At 35.9% G+C, this 25,820-nt stretch overlaps 1 protein-coding gene across 1 annotated transcript; it reads right to left on the reverse strand.

Moving 5' to 3' along the window:
• Window positions 1-229: 229 nt before the first annotated feature.
• On the reverse strand, window positions 230-17,930 carry LOC123565791 (uncharacterized). The gene is made up of 2 exons (XM_045359580.2): window positions 17,833-17,930; window positions 230-4,383 (listed from the first exon to the last, which is right to left on the reverse strand). Exon 2 carries the CDS (start codon window positions 4,374-4,376, stop codon window positions 2,631-2,633), a length of 1,746 nt encoding a protein of 581 aa, XP_045215515.2. The 5' UTR covers window positions 4,377-4,383; window positions 17,833-17,930; the 3' UTR covers window positions 230-2,630.
• Window positions 17,931-25,820: the final 7,890 nt, after the last annotated feature.

Consider the following 25,820-nt stretch of genomic DNA (forward strand, 5'->3'; position numbering starts at 1 on the left):
ATTATAAATATTGATGGAAAATGAAAAAAAAAGTGAAGTTGTGGGGGAGAGGGGGGTGGCAGAGGATGCATGATCAGTGGTGGACATGACTATGGAGGAGTGAGGTGGGGGAATGGTACAACTTGCATGTTGATAAATAATCATGGAAGGTTTGAAAAAAATCTAAAATAAATGAAAAAAAAATATTTTTGGGGGGAGAGGGAGGGGTGTGACAAAGGCAAGTGGGTGACCAGGTGTGGGTGCGTAACTTCACATGTTTATAATAAATGTTCACAGAAAAGAATGAAAGAAATATAATGAAATTCTGCCAAATGGTAAGTTTGTTATGTACAAATATGTGGATTTTTAGACAATTAAAGGGCAATAACTCTGAAGTTACAAAAGAAATCTGTACAAAATTGTGTGTGCACAACCATATTATAGTGCTCTAAATTCTGTTAAAGTTTCATAGTTCAAGGTCAAATATATCAAAATGATGTAGAAATTGCCATATCTATAGATCTAGTACCCTATATAGTTAACACTAGAAACTTCTAATGGCCATAACTCTGGTGTTACTTGGGCAATCTGTCTGAAACTTGATGGGCCCCATAACCTCATAGTGTTGAACATGTTTATGAAGTTTGTTTGAAAAAAAAATCTAAAATGAATTATTTTTTTGTCGGGGGGAGGGGGAGGGGTGTGATCAAGGTAAGGGGGTGACCAGGTGTGGGTACACAACTTCACATGTTTACAATAAATGTTCATGGAAAAGAATGAAAGAAGTTTAATGAAATTTTACCAAATGGTTAGTTTGTTATGTACGAATATGTGGATTTTTATACAATTAAAGGGCAATAACTATTAATTTACAAATAAATCCAAACGAAATTTTGTGTACACAACCACATTATGGTGATCTAAATTCTGTTTAAGTTTCATAGTTCTAGGTCAAATATATCAAAAGTTATGATGCAGAAATTGCCATATTTATAGTACCCTATATAGTTAACACTAGAAACTTCTAAGGGCCATAACTCTGGTGTTACTTTGGGCTGTCACACCAAAATACTGAAAAAACTTACATTAAATAACTTTTATTAAAATGAACGTTCACCAAATTTTCAGAAACAGGGACAGATGGTCAAAGTCCTCTTCTCGTGAGAGACTTCGACCCGTAGGATAATTTTGTTTGTTCTTTTTGCCATAAAGAAACTTAAGAAAGGATTATAAAACCCCAGATTTAGACTAATAACAGTTCTTACATTTGCCAGTCATAGTCTCTTCATTTATATTTTTATGTCACTAGAACTGTAGGTCTGTCAGTCCTTCCATAGACCAATTAGTTTCTGAAAAGCTTGGCCATAGGATCTTGGAAGTTGATAGGGAGGTTGGTCATGATAAACAAATGACCCCTATTGATTCTGATATCAGTAGGTCAAAGGTCAAGGTCATAGTGACTTGGAACAGTTAAATGGTTTCTGGACGATAACTTGAGATTACAAAACATAAAAGGGCGATTGCTCATGACCAGCTGATGGCCCCTTTTGATTTTGAGATCAGTAGGTGAAGGGTCAAGGTCACATTGACCCTGAACATTTTTTTTGTCACATAACTAGGGAATGCTTTTGTCTAAGATTACATTTAATACAGAGGTCTCATATGACTGGTAAATGAGGTCAGTATGTCAAACATACAATGCACAATGCATCAGCAGAGACATTTCATGCTGTACGAACTCTTCTTTACGATAAGTTACTTCCCTTCATAGGTATTACATGGTTAACTTCTCCTGCTGCTGAATGTACACAGATATTCAACAGCTAGCAATCTATAAATGAAAGCTCTCTGACTGGGAAAGATTAATATATAAAAAATAAACTCAAAACTCATTAGCAGCCTATTAGCTTGTCTACCCCAGAGATAGTTCAGAATTCTGTTGATTTTGATACTATACATATATACAGACATTTAACCATATGAAGATATTACACATGTGAACAGTTCATGAATACTGGGAGATTTCCTTACAGTTTACAATAACGGTAGTATGTAGCAACAATACATCTGGTATTTGCAGAATTGTGAATTCAATTCAATTATTGGCATACAATATCACGATTTGGGTAAAAAATGGCTATTTTAGCACGAGACATGAAATTCTTTGATTTCAATGTTTAAAGATACATGCCTCTAGATTTATGACAACCTTTTCTTTGAAAATTTAGAAAAGAACCTTTAGGTCATTATTCCACCTGGAGTGCATGCAACATATTTTCTTTTCTAATATTTACAAACTTTTTATCTACAATAACACTCCTAATCAAAAGAAACATTTGTAGAAAAATCTCAAAAAATGTCGAGTCAAGTTATTTACATTTGACATTTAGAAGGAATCTATCTGTGCTTTGTGTTATATACTTTAAATTATCTATTTGAACAGTACTCGAAAGTTAATACACCATTACAGTTTATTTTGAAAAGATTCTGATATTTATCTGGAGGCATGCCCCATATAAGATAGAAAACATAGGAGTATTCTTTTTTGTCAAGGATTGACTCAAATAAAAAGTCAACAAAATTTAGTCCCGCATGAATATGAATGATTTTACAGTATAAACTGGTTAAACTGTTGATGAATTTTGTTCTAGTTATGACAGCTTGACAACCTGGAGAAAGTTGTCATGTTTGTCTTCCCAAGTATTACAACTGAAGTACAGTTTACTTGTTTCAGCACACCAACAGACAGCATAGGGAGCATTGAGGTTCATCAGCACAACTTTTCCTGTAGAACAGTCACCTGCCATCTCTTCTATAATAGCATTTCTCTTTTTGTCACACACAAAAATAGTACCATCATCTGACAGTGTTATATAAACAGGCCCAGTCAAACCACCATAGCTACTGATCACCTCACCCTGCCAGTTTAACCTTGTAATTGTTTTCATGTTCCAGCCAGATACATAGACAAAATTAGTGTTAGTGGTAACATATAGTGGACTGCTGAAAATATCTCCTCCTGTGACTGTTGTCAGTATAGTACCATTGATATCAAGAATTTGGAGTTTTTCAGGCATTTTAAATGACACAACAAGTTTACCATTACAGCAGCTTATACCATAACATTGTCCATCAACCTTCAGAGTTTGTTTCTTCTTGAGTTTGTTTGACGAGACTGATATAAACTGAATATTTTGTTTTTCAGGAAGTGTAACAGCAAGTTCTGTACTGGTTACTGAGGTGACTTTACTTGGCTGTGTATCTAGTTGCAATTGATCAGTAACAGATTGACTGAGGGTATCCACCATTTTTACAGCATTGTTAATTTGGTCAGTGATGATAAGATAAGGAGTAAGGAGAGTCATTCCTGTTATAAAGCATGTGTGTTTATCTTTTGATGTTTTTACACAGATTTTACCCTGATGTGAAATTTGTCTGGATTTGACTTCAACAGCTGGAGGAGGACTTGGTTGTTTTAATGATTTCTCAATGAATGTACCCAATGACCTCTCCTTGTCAAGTAGGGTTGATATTGATTTATTTGGCATAAAGTTGTACTCCTTGACATCATACGCTGCTGACTGGTGGACACGTTTCTCATAATCTTTGATCATTTGCTCAGCAAATTTCAGCTCCATGAAAAGTTTGTCTGCATGTTTGGGTGTATTGAGGTGTTTAATGGTGTCAGATGATGTCTTCAGAGACTTTGTTACATCATTACAAGTTGTTTCTACTGTCTTCAGGTTCTCGTTATTTTCTTGTTGGATAGCTTTTGCTGCATCTTCAGCTTGTCTTTCTAATTCATCTAGTCTTTGGTTTAATTCTTTCCGAAACTTTTTTATATCAGCCAGTACATTTGTCAAAGAACTGTTGGACTTTGCTATAATTTTCTTCATATCTTTTGATTTGTTGCAACATTGCTCAATAATGGTATCCATAGCTTTCAAGATATCTCGATGTTCTTTACTATTAATGACCTGGCCAGAAATATCAGGGATGTAGTTGACTTTGCAAGATGTACTCGTGTGTTCAAGAGTAACACATACACTGCAGAGTAAAGCTTCATGGTTCTGGCAGTAGAACTTGATCATTTCTTTCATGTGTTTAGGGCAAGGTTTGGTAAGGCTGTCAGGCTGGCTTGGATGAACAGAGGCTGAAGACATGGTTTGTGGCATTCTGCTTTTATCTAGAAGAGTATGATGCCTTGAAAGGGTATGTCTCTTGTGAAGTGTAAAGCAGGTCTCACACAGGTGTTCCTTGCATTCAACACAGTAACCATGGGCAGGGAGTCGAGGACCATCATGGTCACAAGGCTGACAGTACAATACTATGTCTTCCTCAGAGCCAATAGTTAACAAGGAAAAATGTTTTTCCATCTTTTTCCCTGGGACAGCCATTTCTAAACTGAAATGTAAAATAAACAAGGCTAAAAGGTAAACTTTACGGTCTTTATCAGAGCCCATTATTGAGGATGTAAACTTTTGGAACATCTTTCTACCAGGTACAGCTGTGTGAAATAAACATTTTCCATGTACAGGTACATTCTCTCGCACACCGGTTACATTAGCATTCTCTCGCACACCGGTTACATTAGCATTCACCTCTGTAGTAGGCTCAGAAAGTAGTTACAAATCACGTGATAAAATCGATCACATGACCGTGAATTCAAAATGTCTTCTCGAACGCCGGTGGAAGAAAAACAGATAGATTGTTTCGTTTGTTTTACTGCAAATTCGGGGTCAGTCAAGCCGAATGGTCGTAAATCCACCAGCGGAAATTTTATAAGTAAGCTTGATGTAGTTTTAGGGGACAATTACAATTTTGTTTACATATTTATGCGCATTAAGTGTAAAGAGGCATGAAAATAGTTCCATGTTTATCTTCAAAAATATCATCTTTTTGTCTGATTTAACATAACTCGGATTCAACTATTTGCCAAGCCTTGCATTTGGATAATTAAAATTCAACTTCCATTTAAATAAAATGCAAATTTCCAGTTTTGCCAAGATTCTTGACATTTAGCCTGTTGCAGAGGTGTATGGTGAGGAACGAACGACAACTCTGCTTGGAGATTGGTACAAGTACTGCAGAGTTATGTACCCTTCAACATAGACAAATGGCATTATTAGCAATTATTTGAATATTGTTGTCCAAACTTCTTCCACAATTTTAAATGGATTCTAATGAAACTTTATGCACATGACTGCCATGAAATGTAGATGTGTGTGATTTTTAAAGCTCAACTATGAATAAAGTGTAGTGTTATTAAAAATTCTAGAGAGCACAATTTTTGCCTGATTTTTTTAAACTGTCAATGTTGGCTTCTAGGAAGTCGAAGACAGGTTCAACAATGGGTCAAATACTAGAACAAATAATATAAAACCACACTAGGTAACCCGATATGTTCGGCACAGGATCTATGTTCGGTGCAGGATCGATACATAGATTTGAAAACCTTGGTGGTGTTAGTATTCTCGTCATTTCGGTCTATAAAAACAAATAACCAGTACAATTACCTTACTAGTCTTATCACATGATGAATGAAGTTTCCAAAGCTGATTTGAAATCCTGAAAAGATGCCATTTTAAGCAAAAATGGCGAAGTTAAATGTTAAACTTTACGCCAATTTCAACAATTTTAAAGTTTATAGCCACATTTCCTTGAAAATATTGCAAAACAAAGCCAATATCTTTATGGACTATATTCATCAACCTTTTCCCTGTCATCCCTCCAAATTACAATGTCTAAACCGGTGTTTTAGTGAAGATTTTTAAGTTTGAAATACACCATATACACGAAAAAAGGCGATGTTTGGCGCAGGATAAAACTTTTGCGGCGATGCTCTTATAGATTTTGCTGTATGTATTTAACGGTTTAGTATACGATGTACAGGTTTCTATTTAGAGACGTGTTCATATACGAGTCATTCTATATTTTCGTCAAATTTTCTGTCCGGGGAAAAAATCTCAAAGCAGTTTAAAGATATGACATTAGAATCTGCTATGGGTGAAATTATGTGACTAATTTGGTCTATTGATGCAAATTTTTGTACCTTATTAATATAACTTTTTGTGCGTTTAAGTATGTAAAATTGACATTTTCCACTGTCCAAAAGTAAATTTTTAAATGTTTGAAGTAAACTTTTTAAAAAAAAATGCAAAGTTCTGTAGCTAAAAGATATACCATCAATATTTATTTGACACTTGATCTGAATGCTAGTGTACATACAGTTGGAAATTCGGGAAAAGATCCTCACTTGATTATGTCTCCCCCCACCCCCTCTGGGGAGACAAATTGTTTTTGCCCTGTCCGTCCGTAGGTCACACTTCATTTCCGGTCAATAACTGGAGAACCATTTGATCTAGAACCTTCAAACTTCAAAGGGTTGTAGGGCTGCTGGAGTAGACGACCTCTAATGTTTTTGGGGTCACTCCATCAAATGTCAAGGTCACAGGTGCCTGAACATTGAAAACCATTTCCGATCAATAACTAGAGAACCACTTGACCCAGAATGTTGAAACTTCATAGGATGATTGGTCATGTAGAGTAGATGAACCCTATTGTTTTTGAAGTCACTGTGTTAAAGGTCAATGTCACAGGGGCCTGAACATTGAAAACCATTTCCGATCAATAATTTGAGTACCACTTGACCAAGAATGTTGAAACTTTACAGGATGATTGTACATGCTAAGTAGATAACCCCTGTTGATTTTGGGGTCACTCTATTAAAGGTCAAGGTCACAGGGGCCTGAACATTGAAAACCATTTTCGGTCAGTAACTTGAGAACCACTTGACCCAGAATGTTGAAACTTAATAGGATGATTGGTCATGCAGAGTAGATGAACTCTATCGATTTTGGGGTCACCCTGTTAAAGGTCTAGGTCACAGGGGCCTGAACATGGAAAACCGTTTCCGATCAATAATTTGAGAACCTCTTGACACAGAATGTTAAAACTTCATAGGATAATTGGACATGCAGAGTAAATGACCCCAATTAATTTTGGGGTCACTCTATTAAAGGTCAAGGTCACAGGGGCCTGAACATGGAAAACAATTTCCGACCAATAACTTGGGAACCACTTGATCCAGAATGTTGAAACTTCATAGGATGATTGAACATGCAGAGTAGATGACCCCTATTGATTTTTTGGTCTCTCTATTAAAGGTCAAGGTCACAGGGGCCTGGTAATGTAAATTTATTTCTGGAAAATAACTTGAGAACCACTTTACCTAAAATGTTGAAACTTAATAGGATGATTGGACATGCAGAGTAGATGACCCCTTTTTATTTTGGGGTCACTTGATCAAAGGTCAAGGTCACAGGAGCCTGAACAGTGACTTGAGAACCACTAGGCCAAGTGTGTTGAAACTTAGCGGGATGACTGGACATGCCAAGTATATGATCCCTGCAGTCAACCAACAGTGTCTATTTGATTTTCGCTCCTGACCCCTATTGACTTCTTGCCTATACGACTCTGCATTGGGGGAGACATGCGCTTTTTTACAAAAGCATCTTCTAGTTTGATTTCAAAGTGTGTGCCTAACTGTTATGTCCCTCATGTAACAGAAAACTGTTCAGTCGAAATAACAGCTGAGCCCTCTATTATATTATCTATACATCGCCGCCATTTGGAAGAGTATCATTTTTCAAGATAACATTTGAGGTGCCACGGCGGACATTCGTTTTTCTTTATCGAGGAAATACCATTTGAATGTTGGCAAGTAGATGCGTAATTTTATTGTCTGTTTCTCATGTAACAGTGAATAATTCATTACAATGAAAAACATGCGATGCTTCATTACTGTACGTTAAGTGTTTCAAAAGCGACAATTCCAAAAATAACACGTCGGGCATCTCTAAGGGATTCATTATCATTTTAGATATACAAATACACAAAATAATTCACTCTTGTAACAGAAGTTACAGTCACTCATGTAACGGCCATTTTTTTAACAGTAAAGAAGCAAACTGTTACAGTAATGAAATTATTCGCAAAACAACGAATAAAATAAAACTATATGAAGAGTAGATCTAATTACCTTCAAACATTGTTTCAATTACTTCATAATTCAAATTAAAAACATACATCAGCAAGCATAGCACTAATATCTTTAATTCTCCTGGCATATATTTAGTTTTATTGTTACAGGAGAGACATGTTGTGTGACAGCAAAGACAACTGTTTATATTTTAACTAATATACACCTTAATATCACGTATATAAGTTGTATTTGAATATGTGTTGCCTCCTTATAAGATAACCGTTAAGTTTCACTTTAACAATGGGATGTCTGCTATTTAAATTGTATTTACAAGAAAGTTGTAACAGGAGACACGTCGAGAGCAGTAACAGGAAAAACGTCCAGTCTGTAAATATGAATAGTATACGACGAGTGTATCTGAACCAAACTGAATTTACAATATGATAAGCAGTGAGTATCTGTACTAATTCAAACTTTGAATCAGAAAAGTTAATCTTTACATGCATGGACACTGTCGGTGTTTTATATAACTGTTACAGGAGAGACAACATTATGTTATGCAAATGACAATTTGCATTTATAGTTTGAGTGCATATCTGAAAAGATACTCTTAATTTTTTGTATTTCGTTTAAATACGCAACATTGACAACAGTACGGAAGAAATTAGCATGAATATCCCATTGAACTGGGACGTATAATACAAGGGACAGACAGGCATATAGATGAATTATTGAAATAAATGTTCTTTTAAGGTTACTTACAGTCTAAAATGATCTAATTTGCTAAATTAACATCAAAAACTAACTGATTAATATAGTTTTACAGGAGACGACATGGTAATGTCAAATGCTGAACTACATAAAAGTTTCTGCCTCCAAATGGATTCGGATTCAGGTCATAGGCGAGTGTAATTGATTATAAACCCATAAAGTTAAATGATGAACCAGTTAAGATTAATGATAAAGTAGTGCATGAAGATCAAGAACCTAGAAAAACATCATGTACACAAGATTTTCCCAGTGAGTTGGCAGATGACTGCGTAATAACACACGGGTCAGTAGAGCTTGAAGATCAAAAACCCATAAATATTACTGGTCGAACAGTATTTGCAGAAGTGCAAGAAGATACAGTACGGACAAAACAAAAGCCATGCATAAACAAGCAGTGAGAATAAAGATCAAAATTAGACTAACTTGCAGAAAAAAATCAGTTAGAGAACACAAAGTAGTTCCTGAAGTAGGTGACAGATAAACAGATAAATATGCCTGTAGATCACTAACAAACACCGTTGACACTTAAACTTAAAATGCACGAAGAACCCGGACACAGGACTTAAAAGATGTACAACAAGTAGAGAGATAACAAATATACATTGTACTTGCATTTAAAAAGACTGAAAATCAGAAAACAGAGTTGACACAACACATGGATGGACTAGCTGAGAGTGGAGTCAGATACATCAGAAATTCCAGGAAGTATAAAACCAAAACCGTTTACAGATGAACCAGGAATAATAAATGCAACAGTTGCATCTTATATTATAGAGCCCAAAGAGATAAAAGGAGAGAGTTTCAAATAAGCTTTGCTTTCTATTCAATCCTTCATGCTGTAACTATGTAACGCTTCATGTTGTAAATATATATGAATAAAATATTGTTTAAACCAAAGAGATAAAAGTAATTGTAACACATACTTAACAAAATTCCTAATTGGTCAGTTTATATCGGGTATTACAAAATACAAAATAGTAATACAATATAAACTGACCAATTAGGAATTTTGTTGAGTGTAGAAGCTCAATGTCTGAAGAACTATAGCCTGCAGAATAGCATGGAAAGAAACAGAACAACATAACACGGTTTGGCGGAAGAAGGCGAAACATTGAAATAACACACGCATCAAGAGAAAAACAAGACGCTGAATTTGAACATATCCAAAGTAAACAAATCGCCGTTATCCAAGGTCATGTGATGGATAAAATATGTTATGACAAAGTATGATAAACGATCTTACTCACCAGAATTTGAAAAAGCTTGAGAAACATCATATGAACAAAGATTTGAAAAGAAACAACAACATTTTCACTTAGCTTCAGGGAGTGATGGACTTTAATTTATAAAGAAAACATATTTGCAATGAGTAACACACATTTATTGTAAAACAAATGAAAACATTTCGAGTAATCTTTTATACAAAATCATGAAGAGGTAAATATATAAGCAGTATATGGTAATTGTTAATCGTATTTGAGCTGGTTATTCAATTTTCTTTCTTGTTTATTAAAAAGAAGATTAATCGTACTTAAACATTTAATGCTATCTCACTGGACACATGATGTTGATTCAGCGTTGATGCAAAGATGAAACTTGATTACCTGTCATCAACGTTGAATTGTTCATTAGTTTCGACTGTCATGAGTACTTGCTCGGCAGTCCAAAGGTAATGCTTTGAATCGTCATTTCAAAGCTCAGACGTTCGTATCATGGTCAGAGTACTCGAACTCTCTGAGATGTTCTTGAGAGTCTCCCACCTACCAAAGAGTCCAGTAACTGGTTCTTCCCAGGAGAATCTGATTTGCGTGTAACCGGACATGTTAAAGAACTAGACGGGTTAGGCTATGTTAGCCAGATTTCTCTCTGTCTCTCTCTTTATCTCGCTATGTTTCTGTACTAGTAGAATATACGAATTTGTCGTTGTGGGTGGCTATCTTTGTATGTAAAGTTTACTTAAACGTATTTATTTTGAAAAGAGCGCTATGTAAATCTGGTAAAATACATGTACATGTATAATGATAGCAATATGTCACTAGTGTTACAATAAACAACATGTCCTCTTGTAATCATTTTTATTTACCTGTACAATCATTATAATTAATTAAATTACAGTTAAACAAGATAAGTATCTTTTTTACAATTGATGTCGTTTCAATCTGATATCATTTTGGGAATTTCTGTTACAACAGAATGGTGTTAAACATACTTCTGCATATTTTTCACTGCTGTTACGTAACAGTGTATATGGAAGAGTTATATTAAATGTTTTCAAAACATGGTGATAAATTTTGTTTGTTGTGTTTTACAGAATGGTTATATCTTTCAAAACTAATCAAAATATTGTTTGACTTTCTAAAAAGAACATTTTGTCTAGCTTTTCTACTCAAATTTCTCTCCTGTAACAGAAAGTGTCCTTGACGTAACAAATAATTATTGCAGTTATGAAAAAACTCGAGATTTTAAACCATTTTAGCTCACCTGAGCACGAAGTTCTCAAAGGTGAGCTTTTGTGCTCGCCCTGTGTCCGTCGTCAGTCGTCCGTCGTCAACAATTTGACTGTTAACACTCTAGAGGTCACAATTTTGGCCCAAACTGAATGAAACTTGGTCAGAATGTTACCCTCAATGAATCTTGGATGAGTTCGATATTGGATCATCTGGGGTCAAAAACTAGGTCACCAGATCAAATCAAAGGAAAAGCTTGTTAACACTCTAGATGTCACAATTTTAGTCCAATCTTAATGAAACTTGGTCAGAATGTTACCCTCAATAAAATCTTGAACAAGTTTGATATTGGGTCATCTGGGGTTGAAAACTAGGTCACCAGGTCAAATCAAAGGAAAATCTTGTTAACACTCTCGAGGTCACAATTTTGGTTCAATTTTAATGAAACTTAATTAGAATGTTACCCTTAATAAAATCTTGGATGTGTTTGATATTGGGTCAACAGGGGTCAAAAACTAGGTCACCAGATCAAATCAAAGGAAAAGCTTGTTAACACTGTAGAGGCCAGATTTATAACTGTATCTCCATGAAACTTGGTTAGAATGTTAATCTTGAGGATTTATAGGTCAAGTTTAAATCTGGGTCAGGTGGGGTCAAAAACTAGGTCACTAGGTCAAATCAAAGGAAAAGCTTGTTAACACTCAAGAGGCCACATTTAAGATTGTATCTTCATGAAACTTGGTCAGAATGTTAATCTTAATGATCTAAAGGTCTAGTTTGAATCTTGGTCATGTAGAGTCAAAAACTAGGTCACCAGGTCAAATCAAAGGAAAAGCTTTCTTACACTGTAGAGGCCACATTTATGACCATATCTTAATGAAACTTGGTCTGTATGTTAATCTCGATTATCTATAGGTCAGTTTAAAATCTGGGTCAGTCGGGGTCAAAAACTAGGTCACTAGGTCTAATCAAAAGAAAAGCTTGTTGACACTCTAGAGGCAACATTTATGACTGTATCTTCATGAAACTTAGTCAGAATGTTAACCTTGATGGGCTTTAGGTCAAGTTTGAATCTGGGTCATGTAGGGTCAAAAACTAGGTCACCGGGTCAAATCAAAGGAAAAGCTATTTAACACTTCTGAGGCCACATTTATGACCATATCTTAATGAAACTTGGTCAGAATGTTAATCTTGATGATGTTTAGGTCAATAGGTCAGGTGAGCGATACAGGGCCTTCATGGCCCTCTTTGTTAAAAAACATTTTCTATATTTTCAGTCCGGGATATTTTTATGTTAAAAATCATAGTAACTATTCTTAGTTTTCTGTTTAAATGTCACTGCCATAACAAAAAGGTGTCCTTTTTGTTCCACGTATGTCCCTGCTGTAACATTGTAGATATCTTCGATTATAATTTTCACTATTATAATCTTATCCCTATAACCTTAGTACTAAGGAACTACAGATTTTCTTTTCACAAAAGCACTGGTTGAAATTTGATCCATTGACCGAATTAAAAGTACAAATAATATTTTAACTATGAAATAAATTAGTTTTTTAAAATATCGCCTGAAATACATCGTAATTTTGTTTTGTGATATAGGACGACGTAGATGTTATTTTTCTTATAAAAATAAATCTCAAACTGTCATATTGTTATGATCTGGATGTGTTTACTGTATCTTATGTGAAGTATCAGTCACTGATATTATTGTTACAGGAGGGAAAACATGTTGGTTCTGTCTTCAGATTATGTTCTGTTTTTGTAAAACGAAGAGGTATCAACCAGATGAAAACAGGAAATGACGATGGTTAATTTTCAAAAGTTACCAGCCCAAAATTGTGACGAAAATACAGAATGACTCATACATACATTATAACATAATTAATTTATTATATACATACATGCATACATACATATTTAGCAGATAGAGTGCAGTGATCAATTTGGACACTGTCAAGCTTTTGTGTCTATTGTTTTTATCCGATTATTTTAGGATATTTTTTTTTTCATGCATGTGTCCGTGTCCATAATTCAATACAGGAAGAGTTGTGTCAGCCAAGATCTCCACCCTGGCTCTGATCGTTTTCATACTTCCGATGCATGTAAAGATTTATCCGGGTGATTTTTTATTTTTTAAAAGAAATGTTAAGCTTTTTAAAAAATACGCTTATGCAGAAAAATGTTCAACATTTGCACATATCATTTATGGCGAGAGGTACAATGTGACTGTCTAAAATATGGAAATGAAACTAGATTACCGTACTGGACAACTGGGGTATCGGGCAAAACTTTTTGAAAATGTAGAGATAACCATGTTTTTTCGTGTTATAACATCTGCAGAATCCCTAGGGACTGGTTGGTATCCGAGCCCGTTTACGCTTTGCCACGGAATATATAAAAAGGTGTTATAACAGCACGTGAGCGCGAGAATCTCTCTGTTAACACAGGTTTTCTCTCCCGTTAAAACACCACCGAAAAGTGACAATAACAGCAGTTTTATGCTAGAAACGTGAAACTAGTATCACATGTCATAGAGGTTTCTAAGGACGGTAAGGTACATGTTTATCTAAAGGAGATGTGTTGTAATATTATATATGCGCGTTCTGTGGCAAAGCATAAACGTATTACGGCCCCAAAACGGATAATTCAAAAGGAAATCACGTCGACGTGAAAAACAACGTAGACTTTACCGCGCATTTCATTGAAATTTGACAATAATTATATTTTAATTAAATTATTTACTTGGTTGAATTTAGGGATAATACACGTTTTCATTGTGTATTAACATCTGCAGAAGCCCGCGGAATGTTTGTGACTGAGACCGAAGGCCGAGGTCACAAACATATCCCAAGGGCTTCTGCAGACGTTAATACATAAAACAAACGTGTATTGTTGCTATTCTTGCATAAAATCATTACACGACGATTAAATGCATTGTTTTCATATGTGATGACTTTACGATTCCGGTACATTTTTAATTACCATTCTGTTGTTCTTGGAAACGGTAAACATGATTTATATATCCTTAACCAGAAATCAACAACACTTCCAAAAGCACGTATTGAAGGTTTTAACCAATTTTTAATCTGTCATTATTACAAACATAAAATTACCCATATTTTTAGCCCACCATCATCAGATGGTGGGCTATTCAAATCACTCTGCGTCCGTGGTCCGTCCATACATTAACAATTTCTCGTTATCGCATCTCCTCAGAAACAACTAAGGGGATTTTGACCAAACTTTGTCAGAATGATGTATTGGTACCCTAGTTGTGTCCCCCTGAAACTCAGACTGGTTCAACAATTTTTTAGTGAGTTATGGCCCTTTGTTTATTTCTATAATTTACAAAGATTTATATAGGGAAAAACTTTGAAAATCTTCTTGTCCAAAACCACAGAGCCTAGGGCTTTGATATTTGGTTTGAAGCATCATCTAATGGTCCTCTACCAAGATGATTCAAATTATTTCCCTGGGGTCAAATATGGCCCCGCCCCGGGGGTCACATGGTTTATATAGACTTATATAGGGAAAAACTTTGAAAAACCTCTTGTCCAAAACCACAGGGCCTAGGGCTTTGATATTTTGTATGTGACATCATCTAGTGGTCTTCTACTCAGATTGTTCAAATTATCCCCCTAGGGTCAGATATGGCCTCGCCCTGGGGGTCATATTGTTTGCATAGACTTATATAGGGAAAACATTTGGAAATCTTCTTGTCCAAACCACAAAGCCTAAGGCTTTGATATTTGTAATGTAGCATCATCTAGTGGTTCTCTACCAAGTTTTTTCAAATTTTCCCCCTAGGGTCAAATATGGCCCAACCCCGGGGGTCACATGGTTCATATAGACTTATATAGGGAAAAACTTTTAAAATCTTCTTGTCAACCTACAATATTCATATCTGGACCACATCTATAGATTTGAGTGGCAAGATGAACCTTGACTTGAGTTGACCTTGATTTGGACCTAGTGACCTACTGTCACATTTCTGTAGCTACAGCCTTCAAATTTGGACCACATGCATAGTTTTGTGCACCGGAAAAAACTTTGATCTTGACATTGACCTAGTGACCTACTTTCACATTTTTGAAGGTGCAGGCTTCAAATCTGGACCACATGTATAGTTTTGTGTTCCGAAATGAAATTTGACATTGATTTTGACTTAGTGACCTACTTTCACATTTCTCAAGCTACAGCCTTCGAATTTGGACCACATGCATAGTTTCGTATACCAAAGAAATCTTTGACTTTTACATTGACCTAGTGACCTACTTTCACATTTTTGAAGGTACAGGCTTCAAATTTGGACCACATGCATAGTTTTGTGTTTCGAAATGAAATTTGACCTTGATTTTGACCTTGTAACCTACTTTCACATTTCTCAAGCTACAGCCTTCAAATTTGGACCACATGCATAGTTTTGTGCTCCGGAAAAAACTTTGACCTTGACATTGACCTAGTGACCTACTTTCATATTTTTGAAGGTACAGGCTTCAAATTTGGACCACATGCATAGTTTTGTGTTTTCTAAATGAAATTTGACCTTGATTTCGACCTAGTGACCTACATTCACATTTCACAAGCTACAGCCTTCAAATTTGGACCACATGCATAGTTTTGTGTACCGAAATGAACTTTGATCTTGAGAGTGACCTACTTTCACATTTCTGAAGCTACAGGCTTCAAGTTTGGACCACATGCATATTTTTGTGTTCTGAATTGAAATTTGACATTGCTTTTTACCTAGTACCTACTTTCACATTTCTCATGACCTTGAAATTGATCTTGTGACCTACTTTCACATTTCTCAGGCTACAGCTTTCAAATTTGGACCACATGCACAGTGTTGTGTACTGAAATGAAATTTGACCTTGATTTTGACATTGAGCTAGTCGTGAAATTGGAACACTCAAAAATGGCTCAGTGGTGGGCGCCAAGATCACTCTGTGATCTCTTGTTACATATCACTTTAAAATTTTGGTAAACAGGTACACAATTTCAAAATTCGAATTATTTTGAGTACGAACACATGTAGAGAACGGATGAGTTAGAGTACGAACGTAGTGACAAGCTTTCAAAATGTTTACACGCAGTTCTTTTACATTCACGGTAATCAACAAATAAATAAATCGACCCCGACTTCCAAAAGGGGGTGTAAACAAGGGTGGAGAGAGTACGTATATTTTTGCGGGTAGTGCGTTTGGTTTTGGTAACTGATACTGTAACAGTAAAACATACTATGGATTAGATTGCATCCTTTATGCTACAAAAAGAGAATATTATGGAAGAATCAAGATGCAGATACTGTTTTTGTGTTAAAAACATGCGTTATCCCTACATTATCTAATAGTTTTGTCTCATACCCCAGTATTCGGTACATTTCCTTTCATTTTAGACAGTCACATTTTTACTCTCGCCATAAATGATATATGCCAATGCTGAACATTTTCCTGCATCAGCATATATTGTTTAAAACTTAACTTTCTTTATATGCTTCGTAAGTCTGAAAACAATCAAGGCCAGGGTGGAGATCTTAAAGTTTGTATAACAATAAAGATTTCATATTTTCACAGTGTGAGTGATGAGATATAAAAATATTTTAACTGATAGAATTTAGTATTTCATTAGTTAGCATAAAATAAATACAGCAAAATCTATTAGATATCAACAATTTGCTTGACAGCGTCAAAAACGGTCATTGTGATATTTGTGATGAAGTTTACAATAACCTGCTCCCGAACATCGCCGCACAATTTTTATCCTGCGCCAAACATCGCCATTTTTCGTGCATAAGGTGTATTTCAAACTTAAAAAGCTTCACTAAAACACCGATTTAGACATTATGATTTGGAAGGTTGACAGGGAAAAAGGTTGATAAATATAGTCCATAAAGATATTGGCTTTTTTTTGCAATATTTTCAAAGAAATGTGGCTATAAACTTTAAAATTGCTGAAATTGGCGTAAAGTTTAACGTTTAACTTTGCCGTTTTTGCTTAAAATGGCATCTTTTCAGGATTTTAAATCGGCATTGGAAACTTCATTCATTACGTGATAAGACTAGTAAGGTGATTTTACTGGTTAATTATTTTTATAGACCGAAATAAGGAGAACACTAACACCACTAAAGTTTTCAGATCTTTGTATCGATCCTGCGCCGAACATAGATCCTGCACCGAACATATCGGGTTACCTAGTGTGAAAACCTCATTAGCAATCTACACACCACATATTTCTTACTGAACTTCATTAAACTTTGTCAGACTGTTTATCTTTTATGAAACCTAGTGCTACTTAAATCTTGTTTACATTGAGTATATAACTAGGCCACTAGATTAGATCAGATATAACTTGGTTTACACTCAAAATGCCACATTTCCTACCAGATTAACATAAAACAAAGTCAGAATATTAAATTTATATTTTGTGAAACCTAGTGCTACTTCAAATCTTGTTTACCTCGGAGTATAAAACTAGGTCACTAGATTAGATGAGGGATAACTTGGTTTACGATCAAAATGCCACATTTCCTACAAGAATTACATTAAACAAAATATTGTCCGCACAATTAATATCATGAAACTTGCTTGAGCTAAAATTTCAATCATGTATCTATCAAATTATGAATAAAGAATAAAATAACATACCATTAGAAAAAGTCCTACTCTTGTTTTAAGTTTACAGTCCTTTGTATTAATCTTAATTTGACGTTTATTGTTTTGCCGTTTCTGTTGGTGATAATCATATCAGTTGTCCTTCCTTGTCATGTGACACTGATATAACAGATTTAAGAAGTTATTTCACGAAATAATGACTTTAGATTTAGTTTTGAAAATGGTATGTATCTGTATTATGACTATTAATCTTTTAAAGGAACAAAAAATGTTTTCTTTAAATAGTAAGTATTTATCTCTAATAATTATTGTTCTTTTTGAGTGTCACTCAAGTAAGGCCATAATAAAGTAATTGTTAGATTATCATCCAAATATTCATTTTTTTAAAAAAAAGGAGCAGGATGCTGGAGGATTAAATTTTTTATTTCTGATACTTGTATCCCAGGTTTTTTCCCCAGTGTTTTGGAAAGGGTACCGGTACCCGTGCAATTGGGAAAAATCGTGTCATTTTTTGTCAAATTGGGAAATTTCCATAAAGCACATTTTATAGTAGTTAATTCAGTGTAACAACTGAAAGGCTCTAAACTCTGTTTCATCATTTATCGATAAAAAAGGGTCAGAGTAATGAATTTATCATCATGGTCTAAATTAATATTTGGCTAAAAAGAAGGGAAAACTGAGCTGAGATGTTCATGTTTACATCTTTAATGGGAAAAAAGTAATATGGCTTAATATAGGTTAGATTAGATAACCACTGATACTTGACTGAAATATGCTTAAATGACTTGAACTTTTATCAAATAATCTGAAAACAAAATTTCTATCTAATATGATCAGGAGTTCCAGTGCCCTTTATGTACATCGAAAAAATATTTGGGTTAGTTTTCAGTTACTTGTTAGCTCTATAGACTCTAGCTATTCTGCTCACCCTGTTGTTGGCGTCAGCGTCACACCTTGGTTAAAGTTTTGCATGCAAGTGCATATGGCTATCATTTAAAGCTTTGAAACTTATTTTTTCTTTTTCTAGGTCACCTACCAACCTCACTTGGTCACGTCCCTTAATTCTGAAATCTATTTTGGGCAGATTGTGCCTCCTTTTGTACTTATGATATCCTGGTTAAAGGTTTACATTCAAGTTACTATCTCCAAAACTAATGCAGATATGGAATTGAAACTTCAGAGGTGTCTACAAGTTATAAATCTAAGTTAGTTATAGCATGAAGTCCCATAACTTTTACATGCATTTTGGCCAAACTAGCATCCTTGTTAAAGTTTTACATGGAAGTTACCTACTGTCTTAAATCTTCAAAACTAATGCAGATTTTGGATTGAAACTATACAGGGTAATATTCCTGCTTCTGGAACAACAATTCGAACAGTTGAGCATTGGCTGTCTTGTGGATAGCTTTTGTATTTAAAAACAAGTTAGGCCTAGGAAATCTCCCGCCTTCCCTCCACCCATGCTTGGGTAATATTTCAGTTACTTGTTGAAAACAATTTAGTCAAAGGATACCCACAGGCCCATCCTCGAAGTTCAAACATGGGTGCAAGCACATTATTGCATCAGTGCACACACTGCCATTTTCATGATTTTAAGGGTCATTTATTAGGGGGAATATGATACCCTTGAAATCAAAATTTTATTTACCGAGACTGCATTTTGTTGACGTTGATCCTTCAAACCTTCTTTTTATTTTTTCAGCTACAAGTAAATGATCACAACCAATGCACATGAATCTTGGTGTGCCAACAGCACGTGCAGCACATGGTATGTGCACAGTGGGGCGTGATCTTGTTATACTTGGAGGTAGAGATACAGAGAAAAAGGACCAATGATCTTCATATTTTCAATGTTGGTATGTTATTAGTATACTGCGGCCTCTTATATTTTTATTGGCTTAAAATTTCACACTTTCCTTTAAAATTTCATGGGTTTGGAAATTAAAGAAATTGGTATTTTACTTATTTGTTTGGATTTAATTGTGCAGAATGGCACAACCACAAATTTCACTAAACACACATGGTCTCTTTTGAATTATAATGATCTCAAAGTATAATTGGTAGCAAGTAAGCAATCACATGTTGGTGTGTGTAAAGAAGTTTTTAACTTTACCAAGATCCTGATGTTCTGTTGCAAATAATGTGCTCTAGCATTTTAATGAATATTATAAATGATAGTTGTCTCAGGGAAGGGTGCAAACTTTCTGGGTTTGAGTGGAAATATTGTAGTGAAACTGTAAAGACGCACATTCTTGTCGAGCTCGATGGCAGTGAGCTCGGCAGCAGTTGTCATAGTGGGGGTTCAATGTGTTTGCATGTGACCGTGTGTGCGTCCGAGTTTGTGCGGGCTGTAACCTATCCATGGGTCAAGGGATTCTTAAATAACTTGGGGCATGTTTGCTTTAATGACACGGTGTGTCATGTGCAAGAACCAGATTGGTAGCTTAAATGTTAAGGTCATACTTTGAAGTCAAATGTCAAAACTTGGTGCTGTTTTGCTTGTCAGGGCTGTAACTCAGCCATGGATTGAGAGATTCTTAAGTACTTTGGCACAAATGTTTGCCTTGATAAGATGATGTGACCTGTGCAAGAACCAGATTGGTAGCTTAGAGGTCAAAGGTCAAAAGTTTTTGCAGTTTCTCTTGTCTAGGATGTAACTTAGCCATGGATGGAAATGTTCTTAAATGACTTGGCAGAAATATTTGCCGCAATCAGTTTTGTCTCTGCCAAATAGACTAGTATCATTAATGTCCTTTTGACAGCTGGCAGGCTCGGCATTTGCTCGTGGGCATCTAGTTAATGTTACCACGGGATTTTGGATAGATTTAAGTTCACTCGTCGGTTGCAAATATTGTCATTTATTAATGTGGGTAAAATTTGGTCAAGAAAATTTCTTTGCCTTCTTATCCCCAGTGGTAACATAAAACAACTAATTGTTTTACAGACACAAGAAAGTGGGATCTAGAGATGGAGGTGAAAGGTTAGTGGCCGGCTGCAAGGTCATTTCACACAACAACAGGCGTTGGTAAAAGAGTGGTTGTTATGGGAGGCAGGGAACAGGATAATAACCATCTTGCTGACTTTCATATATTTGATACTGGTTAGTATACATATTGTTGATTGAAAACTTGTGATATTTTATACTTTTATGTGGTGTGTGGATATGTAAAGGAATATTTTTATACCCCCTTGGAAGAAGGAGGGGTATATTGTTTTGCAGATGTCTGTAGGTCTGTTGGTCGGTCGGTCTGTATGTAGACCAGTCCGTTTCCGGATGATAACTCAAGAACGCTTGGGCCTAGAATCATGAAAGTTAATAGGGAGGTTGATCATCACCAGCAGATGACCTCTATTGATTTTGAGATCAGTATATCAAAGGTCAAGGTCATAGTGACCCTGAAGAGTAAAACGGTTTCCAGATGATAACTCATGAACGCTAAGGTTTAGGATCATGAAAGTTGAAAGGGAGATAGATCATTTTCAGTAGATGACCTGTTTTGATTTTGAGGTCAGTATGTCAAAGGTCAAGGTCACAGTGACCCTGAACAGTAAAACAGTTTCGGGATGATAACTTAAGAACTTTTTGGCTTAGGATCATGAGTGTTGACAGAGAGGTTGGTCATGACAAGCAGATGGCCCCTATTAATTTTGAGGTCAGCATGTCAAAGGTCAAGGTCACAGTGACCAGGAACAGTAAAATGGTTTCTGGGCAATAACTCAAGAACGCTTAGGCCTAGTGTCAAGAAAATTGATAGTGAGGTTGGTCATGATCAGTAGGTGACCCCTGTTAATTTTGAGGTCATTACGTCAAAGGTCAAGGTGACATTTGCAAGGAACAGTTTAATGGTTTCTGATCTTTTTGTCCAAAACCACAGGGCCTAGGGCTTTGATATGTGGTATGTAGCAAAATCTAGTGGTTCTCTACCAAGATTGTTAAGATTATTTCCCTGGGGTCAGATATGGCCCCACCCCGGGGGTCATATAGTTTATATAGACTTGTATAGGAAAAAAAACTTTGAAAAACCTCTTGTCCAAAACCACAGGTCCTAGGGATTTGATATTTTGTATATGACATTATCTAGTGGTCCTCTACTAAGATTGTCCAAATTATTTCCTAAGGGTCAAATACGGCCCCGCCCTGGGGGTCACATGGTTTACATATGGACTTGTATAGGGAAAAACTTTGAAAATCTTCTTGTCCAAACTGCAAAGACTAGGGCTTTGATATTTGTAATGTAGCATCATCTAGTGTTTGTAGAACCAAGTTTGTTCAAATTATCCCTCTAGGATCAAATATGGCCCACCCTGGGGATCACATAGTTCATAATATTATAGACTTATTTAGGGAAAAACTTAGAATCTTCATGACTGTCTATGATCTACATCATTCAAATTTGGACCACATGTATTTTTTTGAGTGACAAGATGAACCTTGACATGAGTTGACCTTGATCTTGACCTAGTGAACTACTTTCACATTTCTGTAGCTACAGCCTTCAAATTTGGACCACATGCATAGGTTTGTGTACCGAAACAAACTTTGACCTTGTTATTGACCTAGTGACCTACTTTCATATTTTTGAAGGTACAAGCTTCAAATTTGGACCACATGCATAGTTTTGTGTTTCAAAATAAAGTTTGACCTTGATTTTGACCTAGTGACCTACTTTTACATTTCTCAAGCTAAAGCCTTCAAATTTGGACCACATGCATAGCTTTGTGTACCAAAATGAACTTTGATCTTGAGATTGACCTAGTGACCTGCTTTCACATATCTGAAGCTACAGGTTTCAGATTTTGACTGCATGCATATTTTTATGTTCTGAATTGAAATTTGACATTGATTTTTACCTAGTACCTACTTTCACATTTCTCAGGCTACAGCCTCCAAATTTGAAGCACATGCATAGTTCTGTCTACCGAAATGAACTTTTACCTTGAAATTGATCTAGTGACCTGCTTTCACATTTCTCAAGCCGCAGCTTTCCAATTTGGACCACATGCACAGTATTTTATACCGAAATGAAATTTGACCTTGATTTTGATCTTGAGCTAGTCTTGAAATTTGAAACATTCAAAAATGGCTCAGTGATCAGTGCCAAGATCACTCTGTGATCTCTTGTTAGGTTAATAGGTTAAAGGTCAAGGTCAGATTGAACTAGAACAGTAGAACTTTTGTTTACAGTGAGCATATAATTTCTGTTCCTTGTGCAATTACTGAATGCATCAAGCGGGGCATTTCGTGTTTGACGAGCTCTTGTATTAATTATTTCAGTGACTTGTCAGGTATATTTTTCACTGGTACAGAATTCCAAAAGGGTGAAATTTAGTTCATCCTATTGGAAAAAAACATGAAAGAAAAAACAATTTGCTTTATTTTGATGCAAGATCAAAATATTATTAACCGATGAACACAAAATATTTGCACTCTTGACTATGTCTTGGTTAAAGATTCATGGATTCCACAGTCAGTGAAAAAGTCAGGGAAATTTTAACTTGGTCTTTGAATTTTCAAATTTCAGGAAAAAGGGAAGTTGAAGATTAAAGGCCTGTAATCAATAAAAAATAGAAAACTATGGCAGTTTCTTCTAATTTGGCTAATAATAGTAAATGATAGTATATTTCTGTTCTTTCATAAGTCATATGACATTCGAAGTAATGTTTTTTTCTTTCAAATTTATGTCTTGAGACAGTGTTGTGTGAAGAACTAGGTCTAAGGTCAAGGTCAAAGGTCAAATTCAGTAATGACTGTCTGTAGCATTCATTTCTTCTTTGTGCTTGGAGGGATTTTAATGTAACTTGGCACATTTGTTCACCATCATGAGATGGAATGTCATGCTCAAGAACCAGATCCCTTGGTCAATCTTCAAGGTCACAATTAAAGTTACAATGATGACTTTGTCTGGAGCATTTCTTCTTCATGCCTGGTAAGATTTTAATGTAACTTGGCACAAATGTTCACCACCATGAGACCGAGTGTGATATGCGAGAAACGGGTCCCTTCATTTAGAATTACTTCACTTTGTTGTTACTAAAACTATCTTATAAATTTTGTATTTTAACTTTTTTATGCCCCTTGCATCTACTGATGCGCGAGGCATATAGTGATTGTCCTGTCCGTTCGTCCGTCCGTCTGCACGAGGTTAACCAAATAGGACCGTTTCGTCTAGCATCAATACCCCTTACTAGAATGACTTGATACTAATGCAGATGTAACCTGTGACTATTCCTCATCTTCAGACATCACCTGACCTCACTTTGACCTTGACCTTGACCTCTCACTCGGGGCGTTGAATTCTTCATGTGAGGAAGCCATCCAGCTGGCTTACGGAAGGTCGGTGGTTCTACCCAGGTACCCGCTTGTGATGAAATAATGCACGGAGGGGCACCTGGGGTCTTCCACCACCATTAAAGCTGGAAAGTCGCCATATGACCATTCATATGGCGGTGCTACATTAAATCCAACCAAAAAAAAAAAAGAAAAGAAAATTGACCGTGACCTCATTTTGGACTTGGGTTGCTTTATATAGGCCGCCTCTTGGTTAACCAAATGGGACCGTTTCGTCTAGCATCAGTACCCCTTACAAGAATGAATTGATACTAATACAGATTTAAACTGTGACCATTCTTCATCTTCAAACATCACCTGACCTCGGATTGACCTTGACCTCATTTTGGACTTGGTTCAAAATCTATCGACAAAGATGCCACTGGGGGAATCAAGCTTTTATTGAACGCAGCTCCTTGTGTTTTTAGCTCACCAGAGCACAAAGTGCTCAAAGTGAGCTATTGTGACCGGTCATTGTCCGGCGTCCGTCGGCGTGCGGTGTGCGTCGTGCGTCAACATTTGCCTTGTTAACACTCTAGAAGCCACATTTGTGATCCAATCTTTATGAAACTTGATCAGAATGTTTGTCTTGATGAACTCTAGGTCAAGTTTAAAACTGGGTCATGTGGGGTCAGAAATTAGGTCACTAGGCCAGATCAAAGGAAAATCTTGTAAACACCCTAGAGTCCACAGTTTAAGTTTGAAACTGATGAGAATTGGTCAGAATGTTTGTCTTGATGACCAAGGTCAAGTTCGAATCTGGGTCATGTGGGGTCAAAAACTAGGTCACCCAGTCAAATCAAAGGAAAAGCTTGTTAACACTCTAGAGGCCACATTTGTGACCCAATCTTTAAGAAACTTGGTCAGAATATTTATCTTGATGATTTCTAGGTCAGCTTCGAAACTGAGTTATGTGAGGTCAAAAATTAGGTCACTAGGCCAGATCAAAGGAAAATCTTATTAACACTAGAGTCCACAGTTTAGGTTTGAAATTGATGAGAATTTGTCAGAATGTTTGTCTTGATAACCTCTAGGTCAAATTCAAATCTGGGTCATGTTGGGTCAAAAACTAGGTCACTAGGCCAGATCAAAAGAAAAGCTAGTTAACACTATAGAGTCAACATTTGTGACCCAATCTTTATGAAACTTGGTTAGAATGTTTGTCTTGATGATCTCTAGGTCAAGTTTGAAACTGAGTCCTGTGTGGTCAAAAATTAGGTCGCTAGGGCAGATTGAAGGAAAATCTTTGTTAACACTGTAGAGTCTACAGTTTAAGTTTGAAACTGATGAGAATTGGTCAGAATGTTTGTCTTGATGACCTTTAGGTCAAGTTTGAATCTGGGTCATGTGGGGCAAAAATTGGGTCACCCAGTCAAATCAAAGGAAAAGCTTGTTAACACTCTTGAATTTTCAAATTTCAGCTGAGAAAATGATCAAAGGTTACAAGAAACGTGTCAACCAGCTAGCAGCATATGATATCAAAGAGTACAACTTCACACCAAATAAAGCACTACCAACCCTACTTGACAAGGAGAGGTCACTGGATACATTCACAGAGAAATCATTAAAACAACCAAGTCCTCCTCCAGCTGTTGATATTAAATCAAGACAGACTTCACACCAGGGTGAAATCTGTGTACAGACATCAAAAGATAAATACAGATGCCATATAACAGGAATAATTGTCCTTACT

This window comes from Mercenaria mercenaria, unplaced genomic scaffold, assembly GCF_021730395.1.
Source record: "Mercenaria mercenaria strain notata unplaced genomic scaffold, MADL_Memer_1 contig_3114, whole genome shotgun sequence".
Classification (NCBI taxonomy): Eukaryota; Metazoa; Mollusca; class Bivalvia; order Venerida; family Veneridae; genus Mercenaria; species Mercenaria mercenaria.

What these genes read in the sequence shown, in the direction of transcription:
- LOC123565791 (XM_045359580.2), bottom strand. Translation starts at nt 4,376, where the DNA reads ATGGCTGTCCCAGGGAAAAAGATGGAAAAACATTTTTCCTTGTTAACT.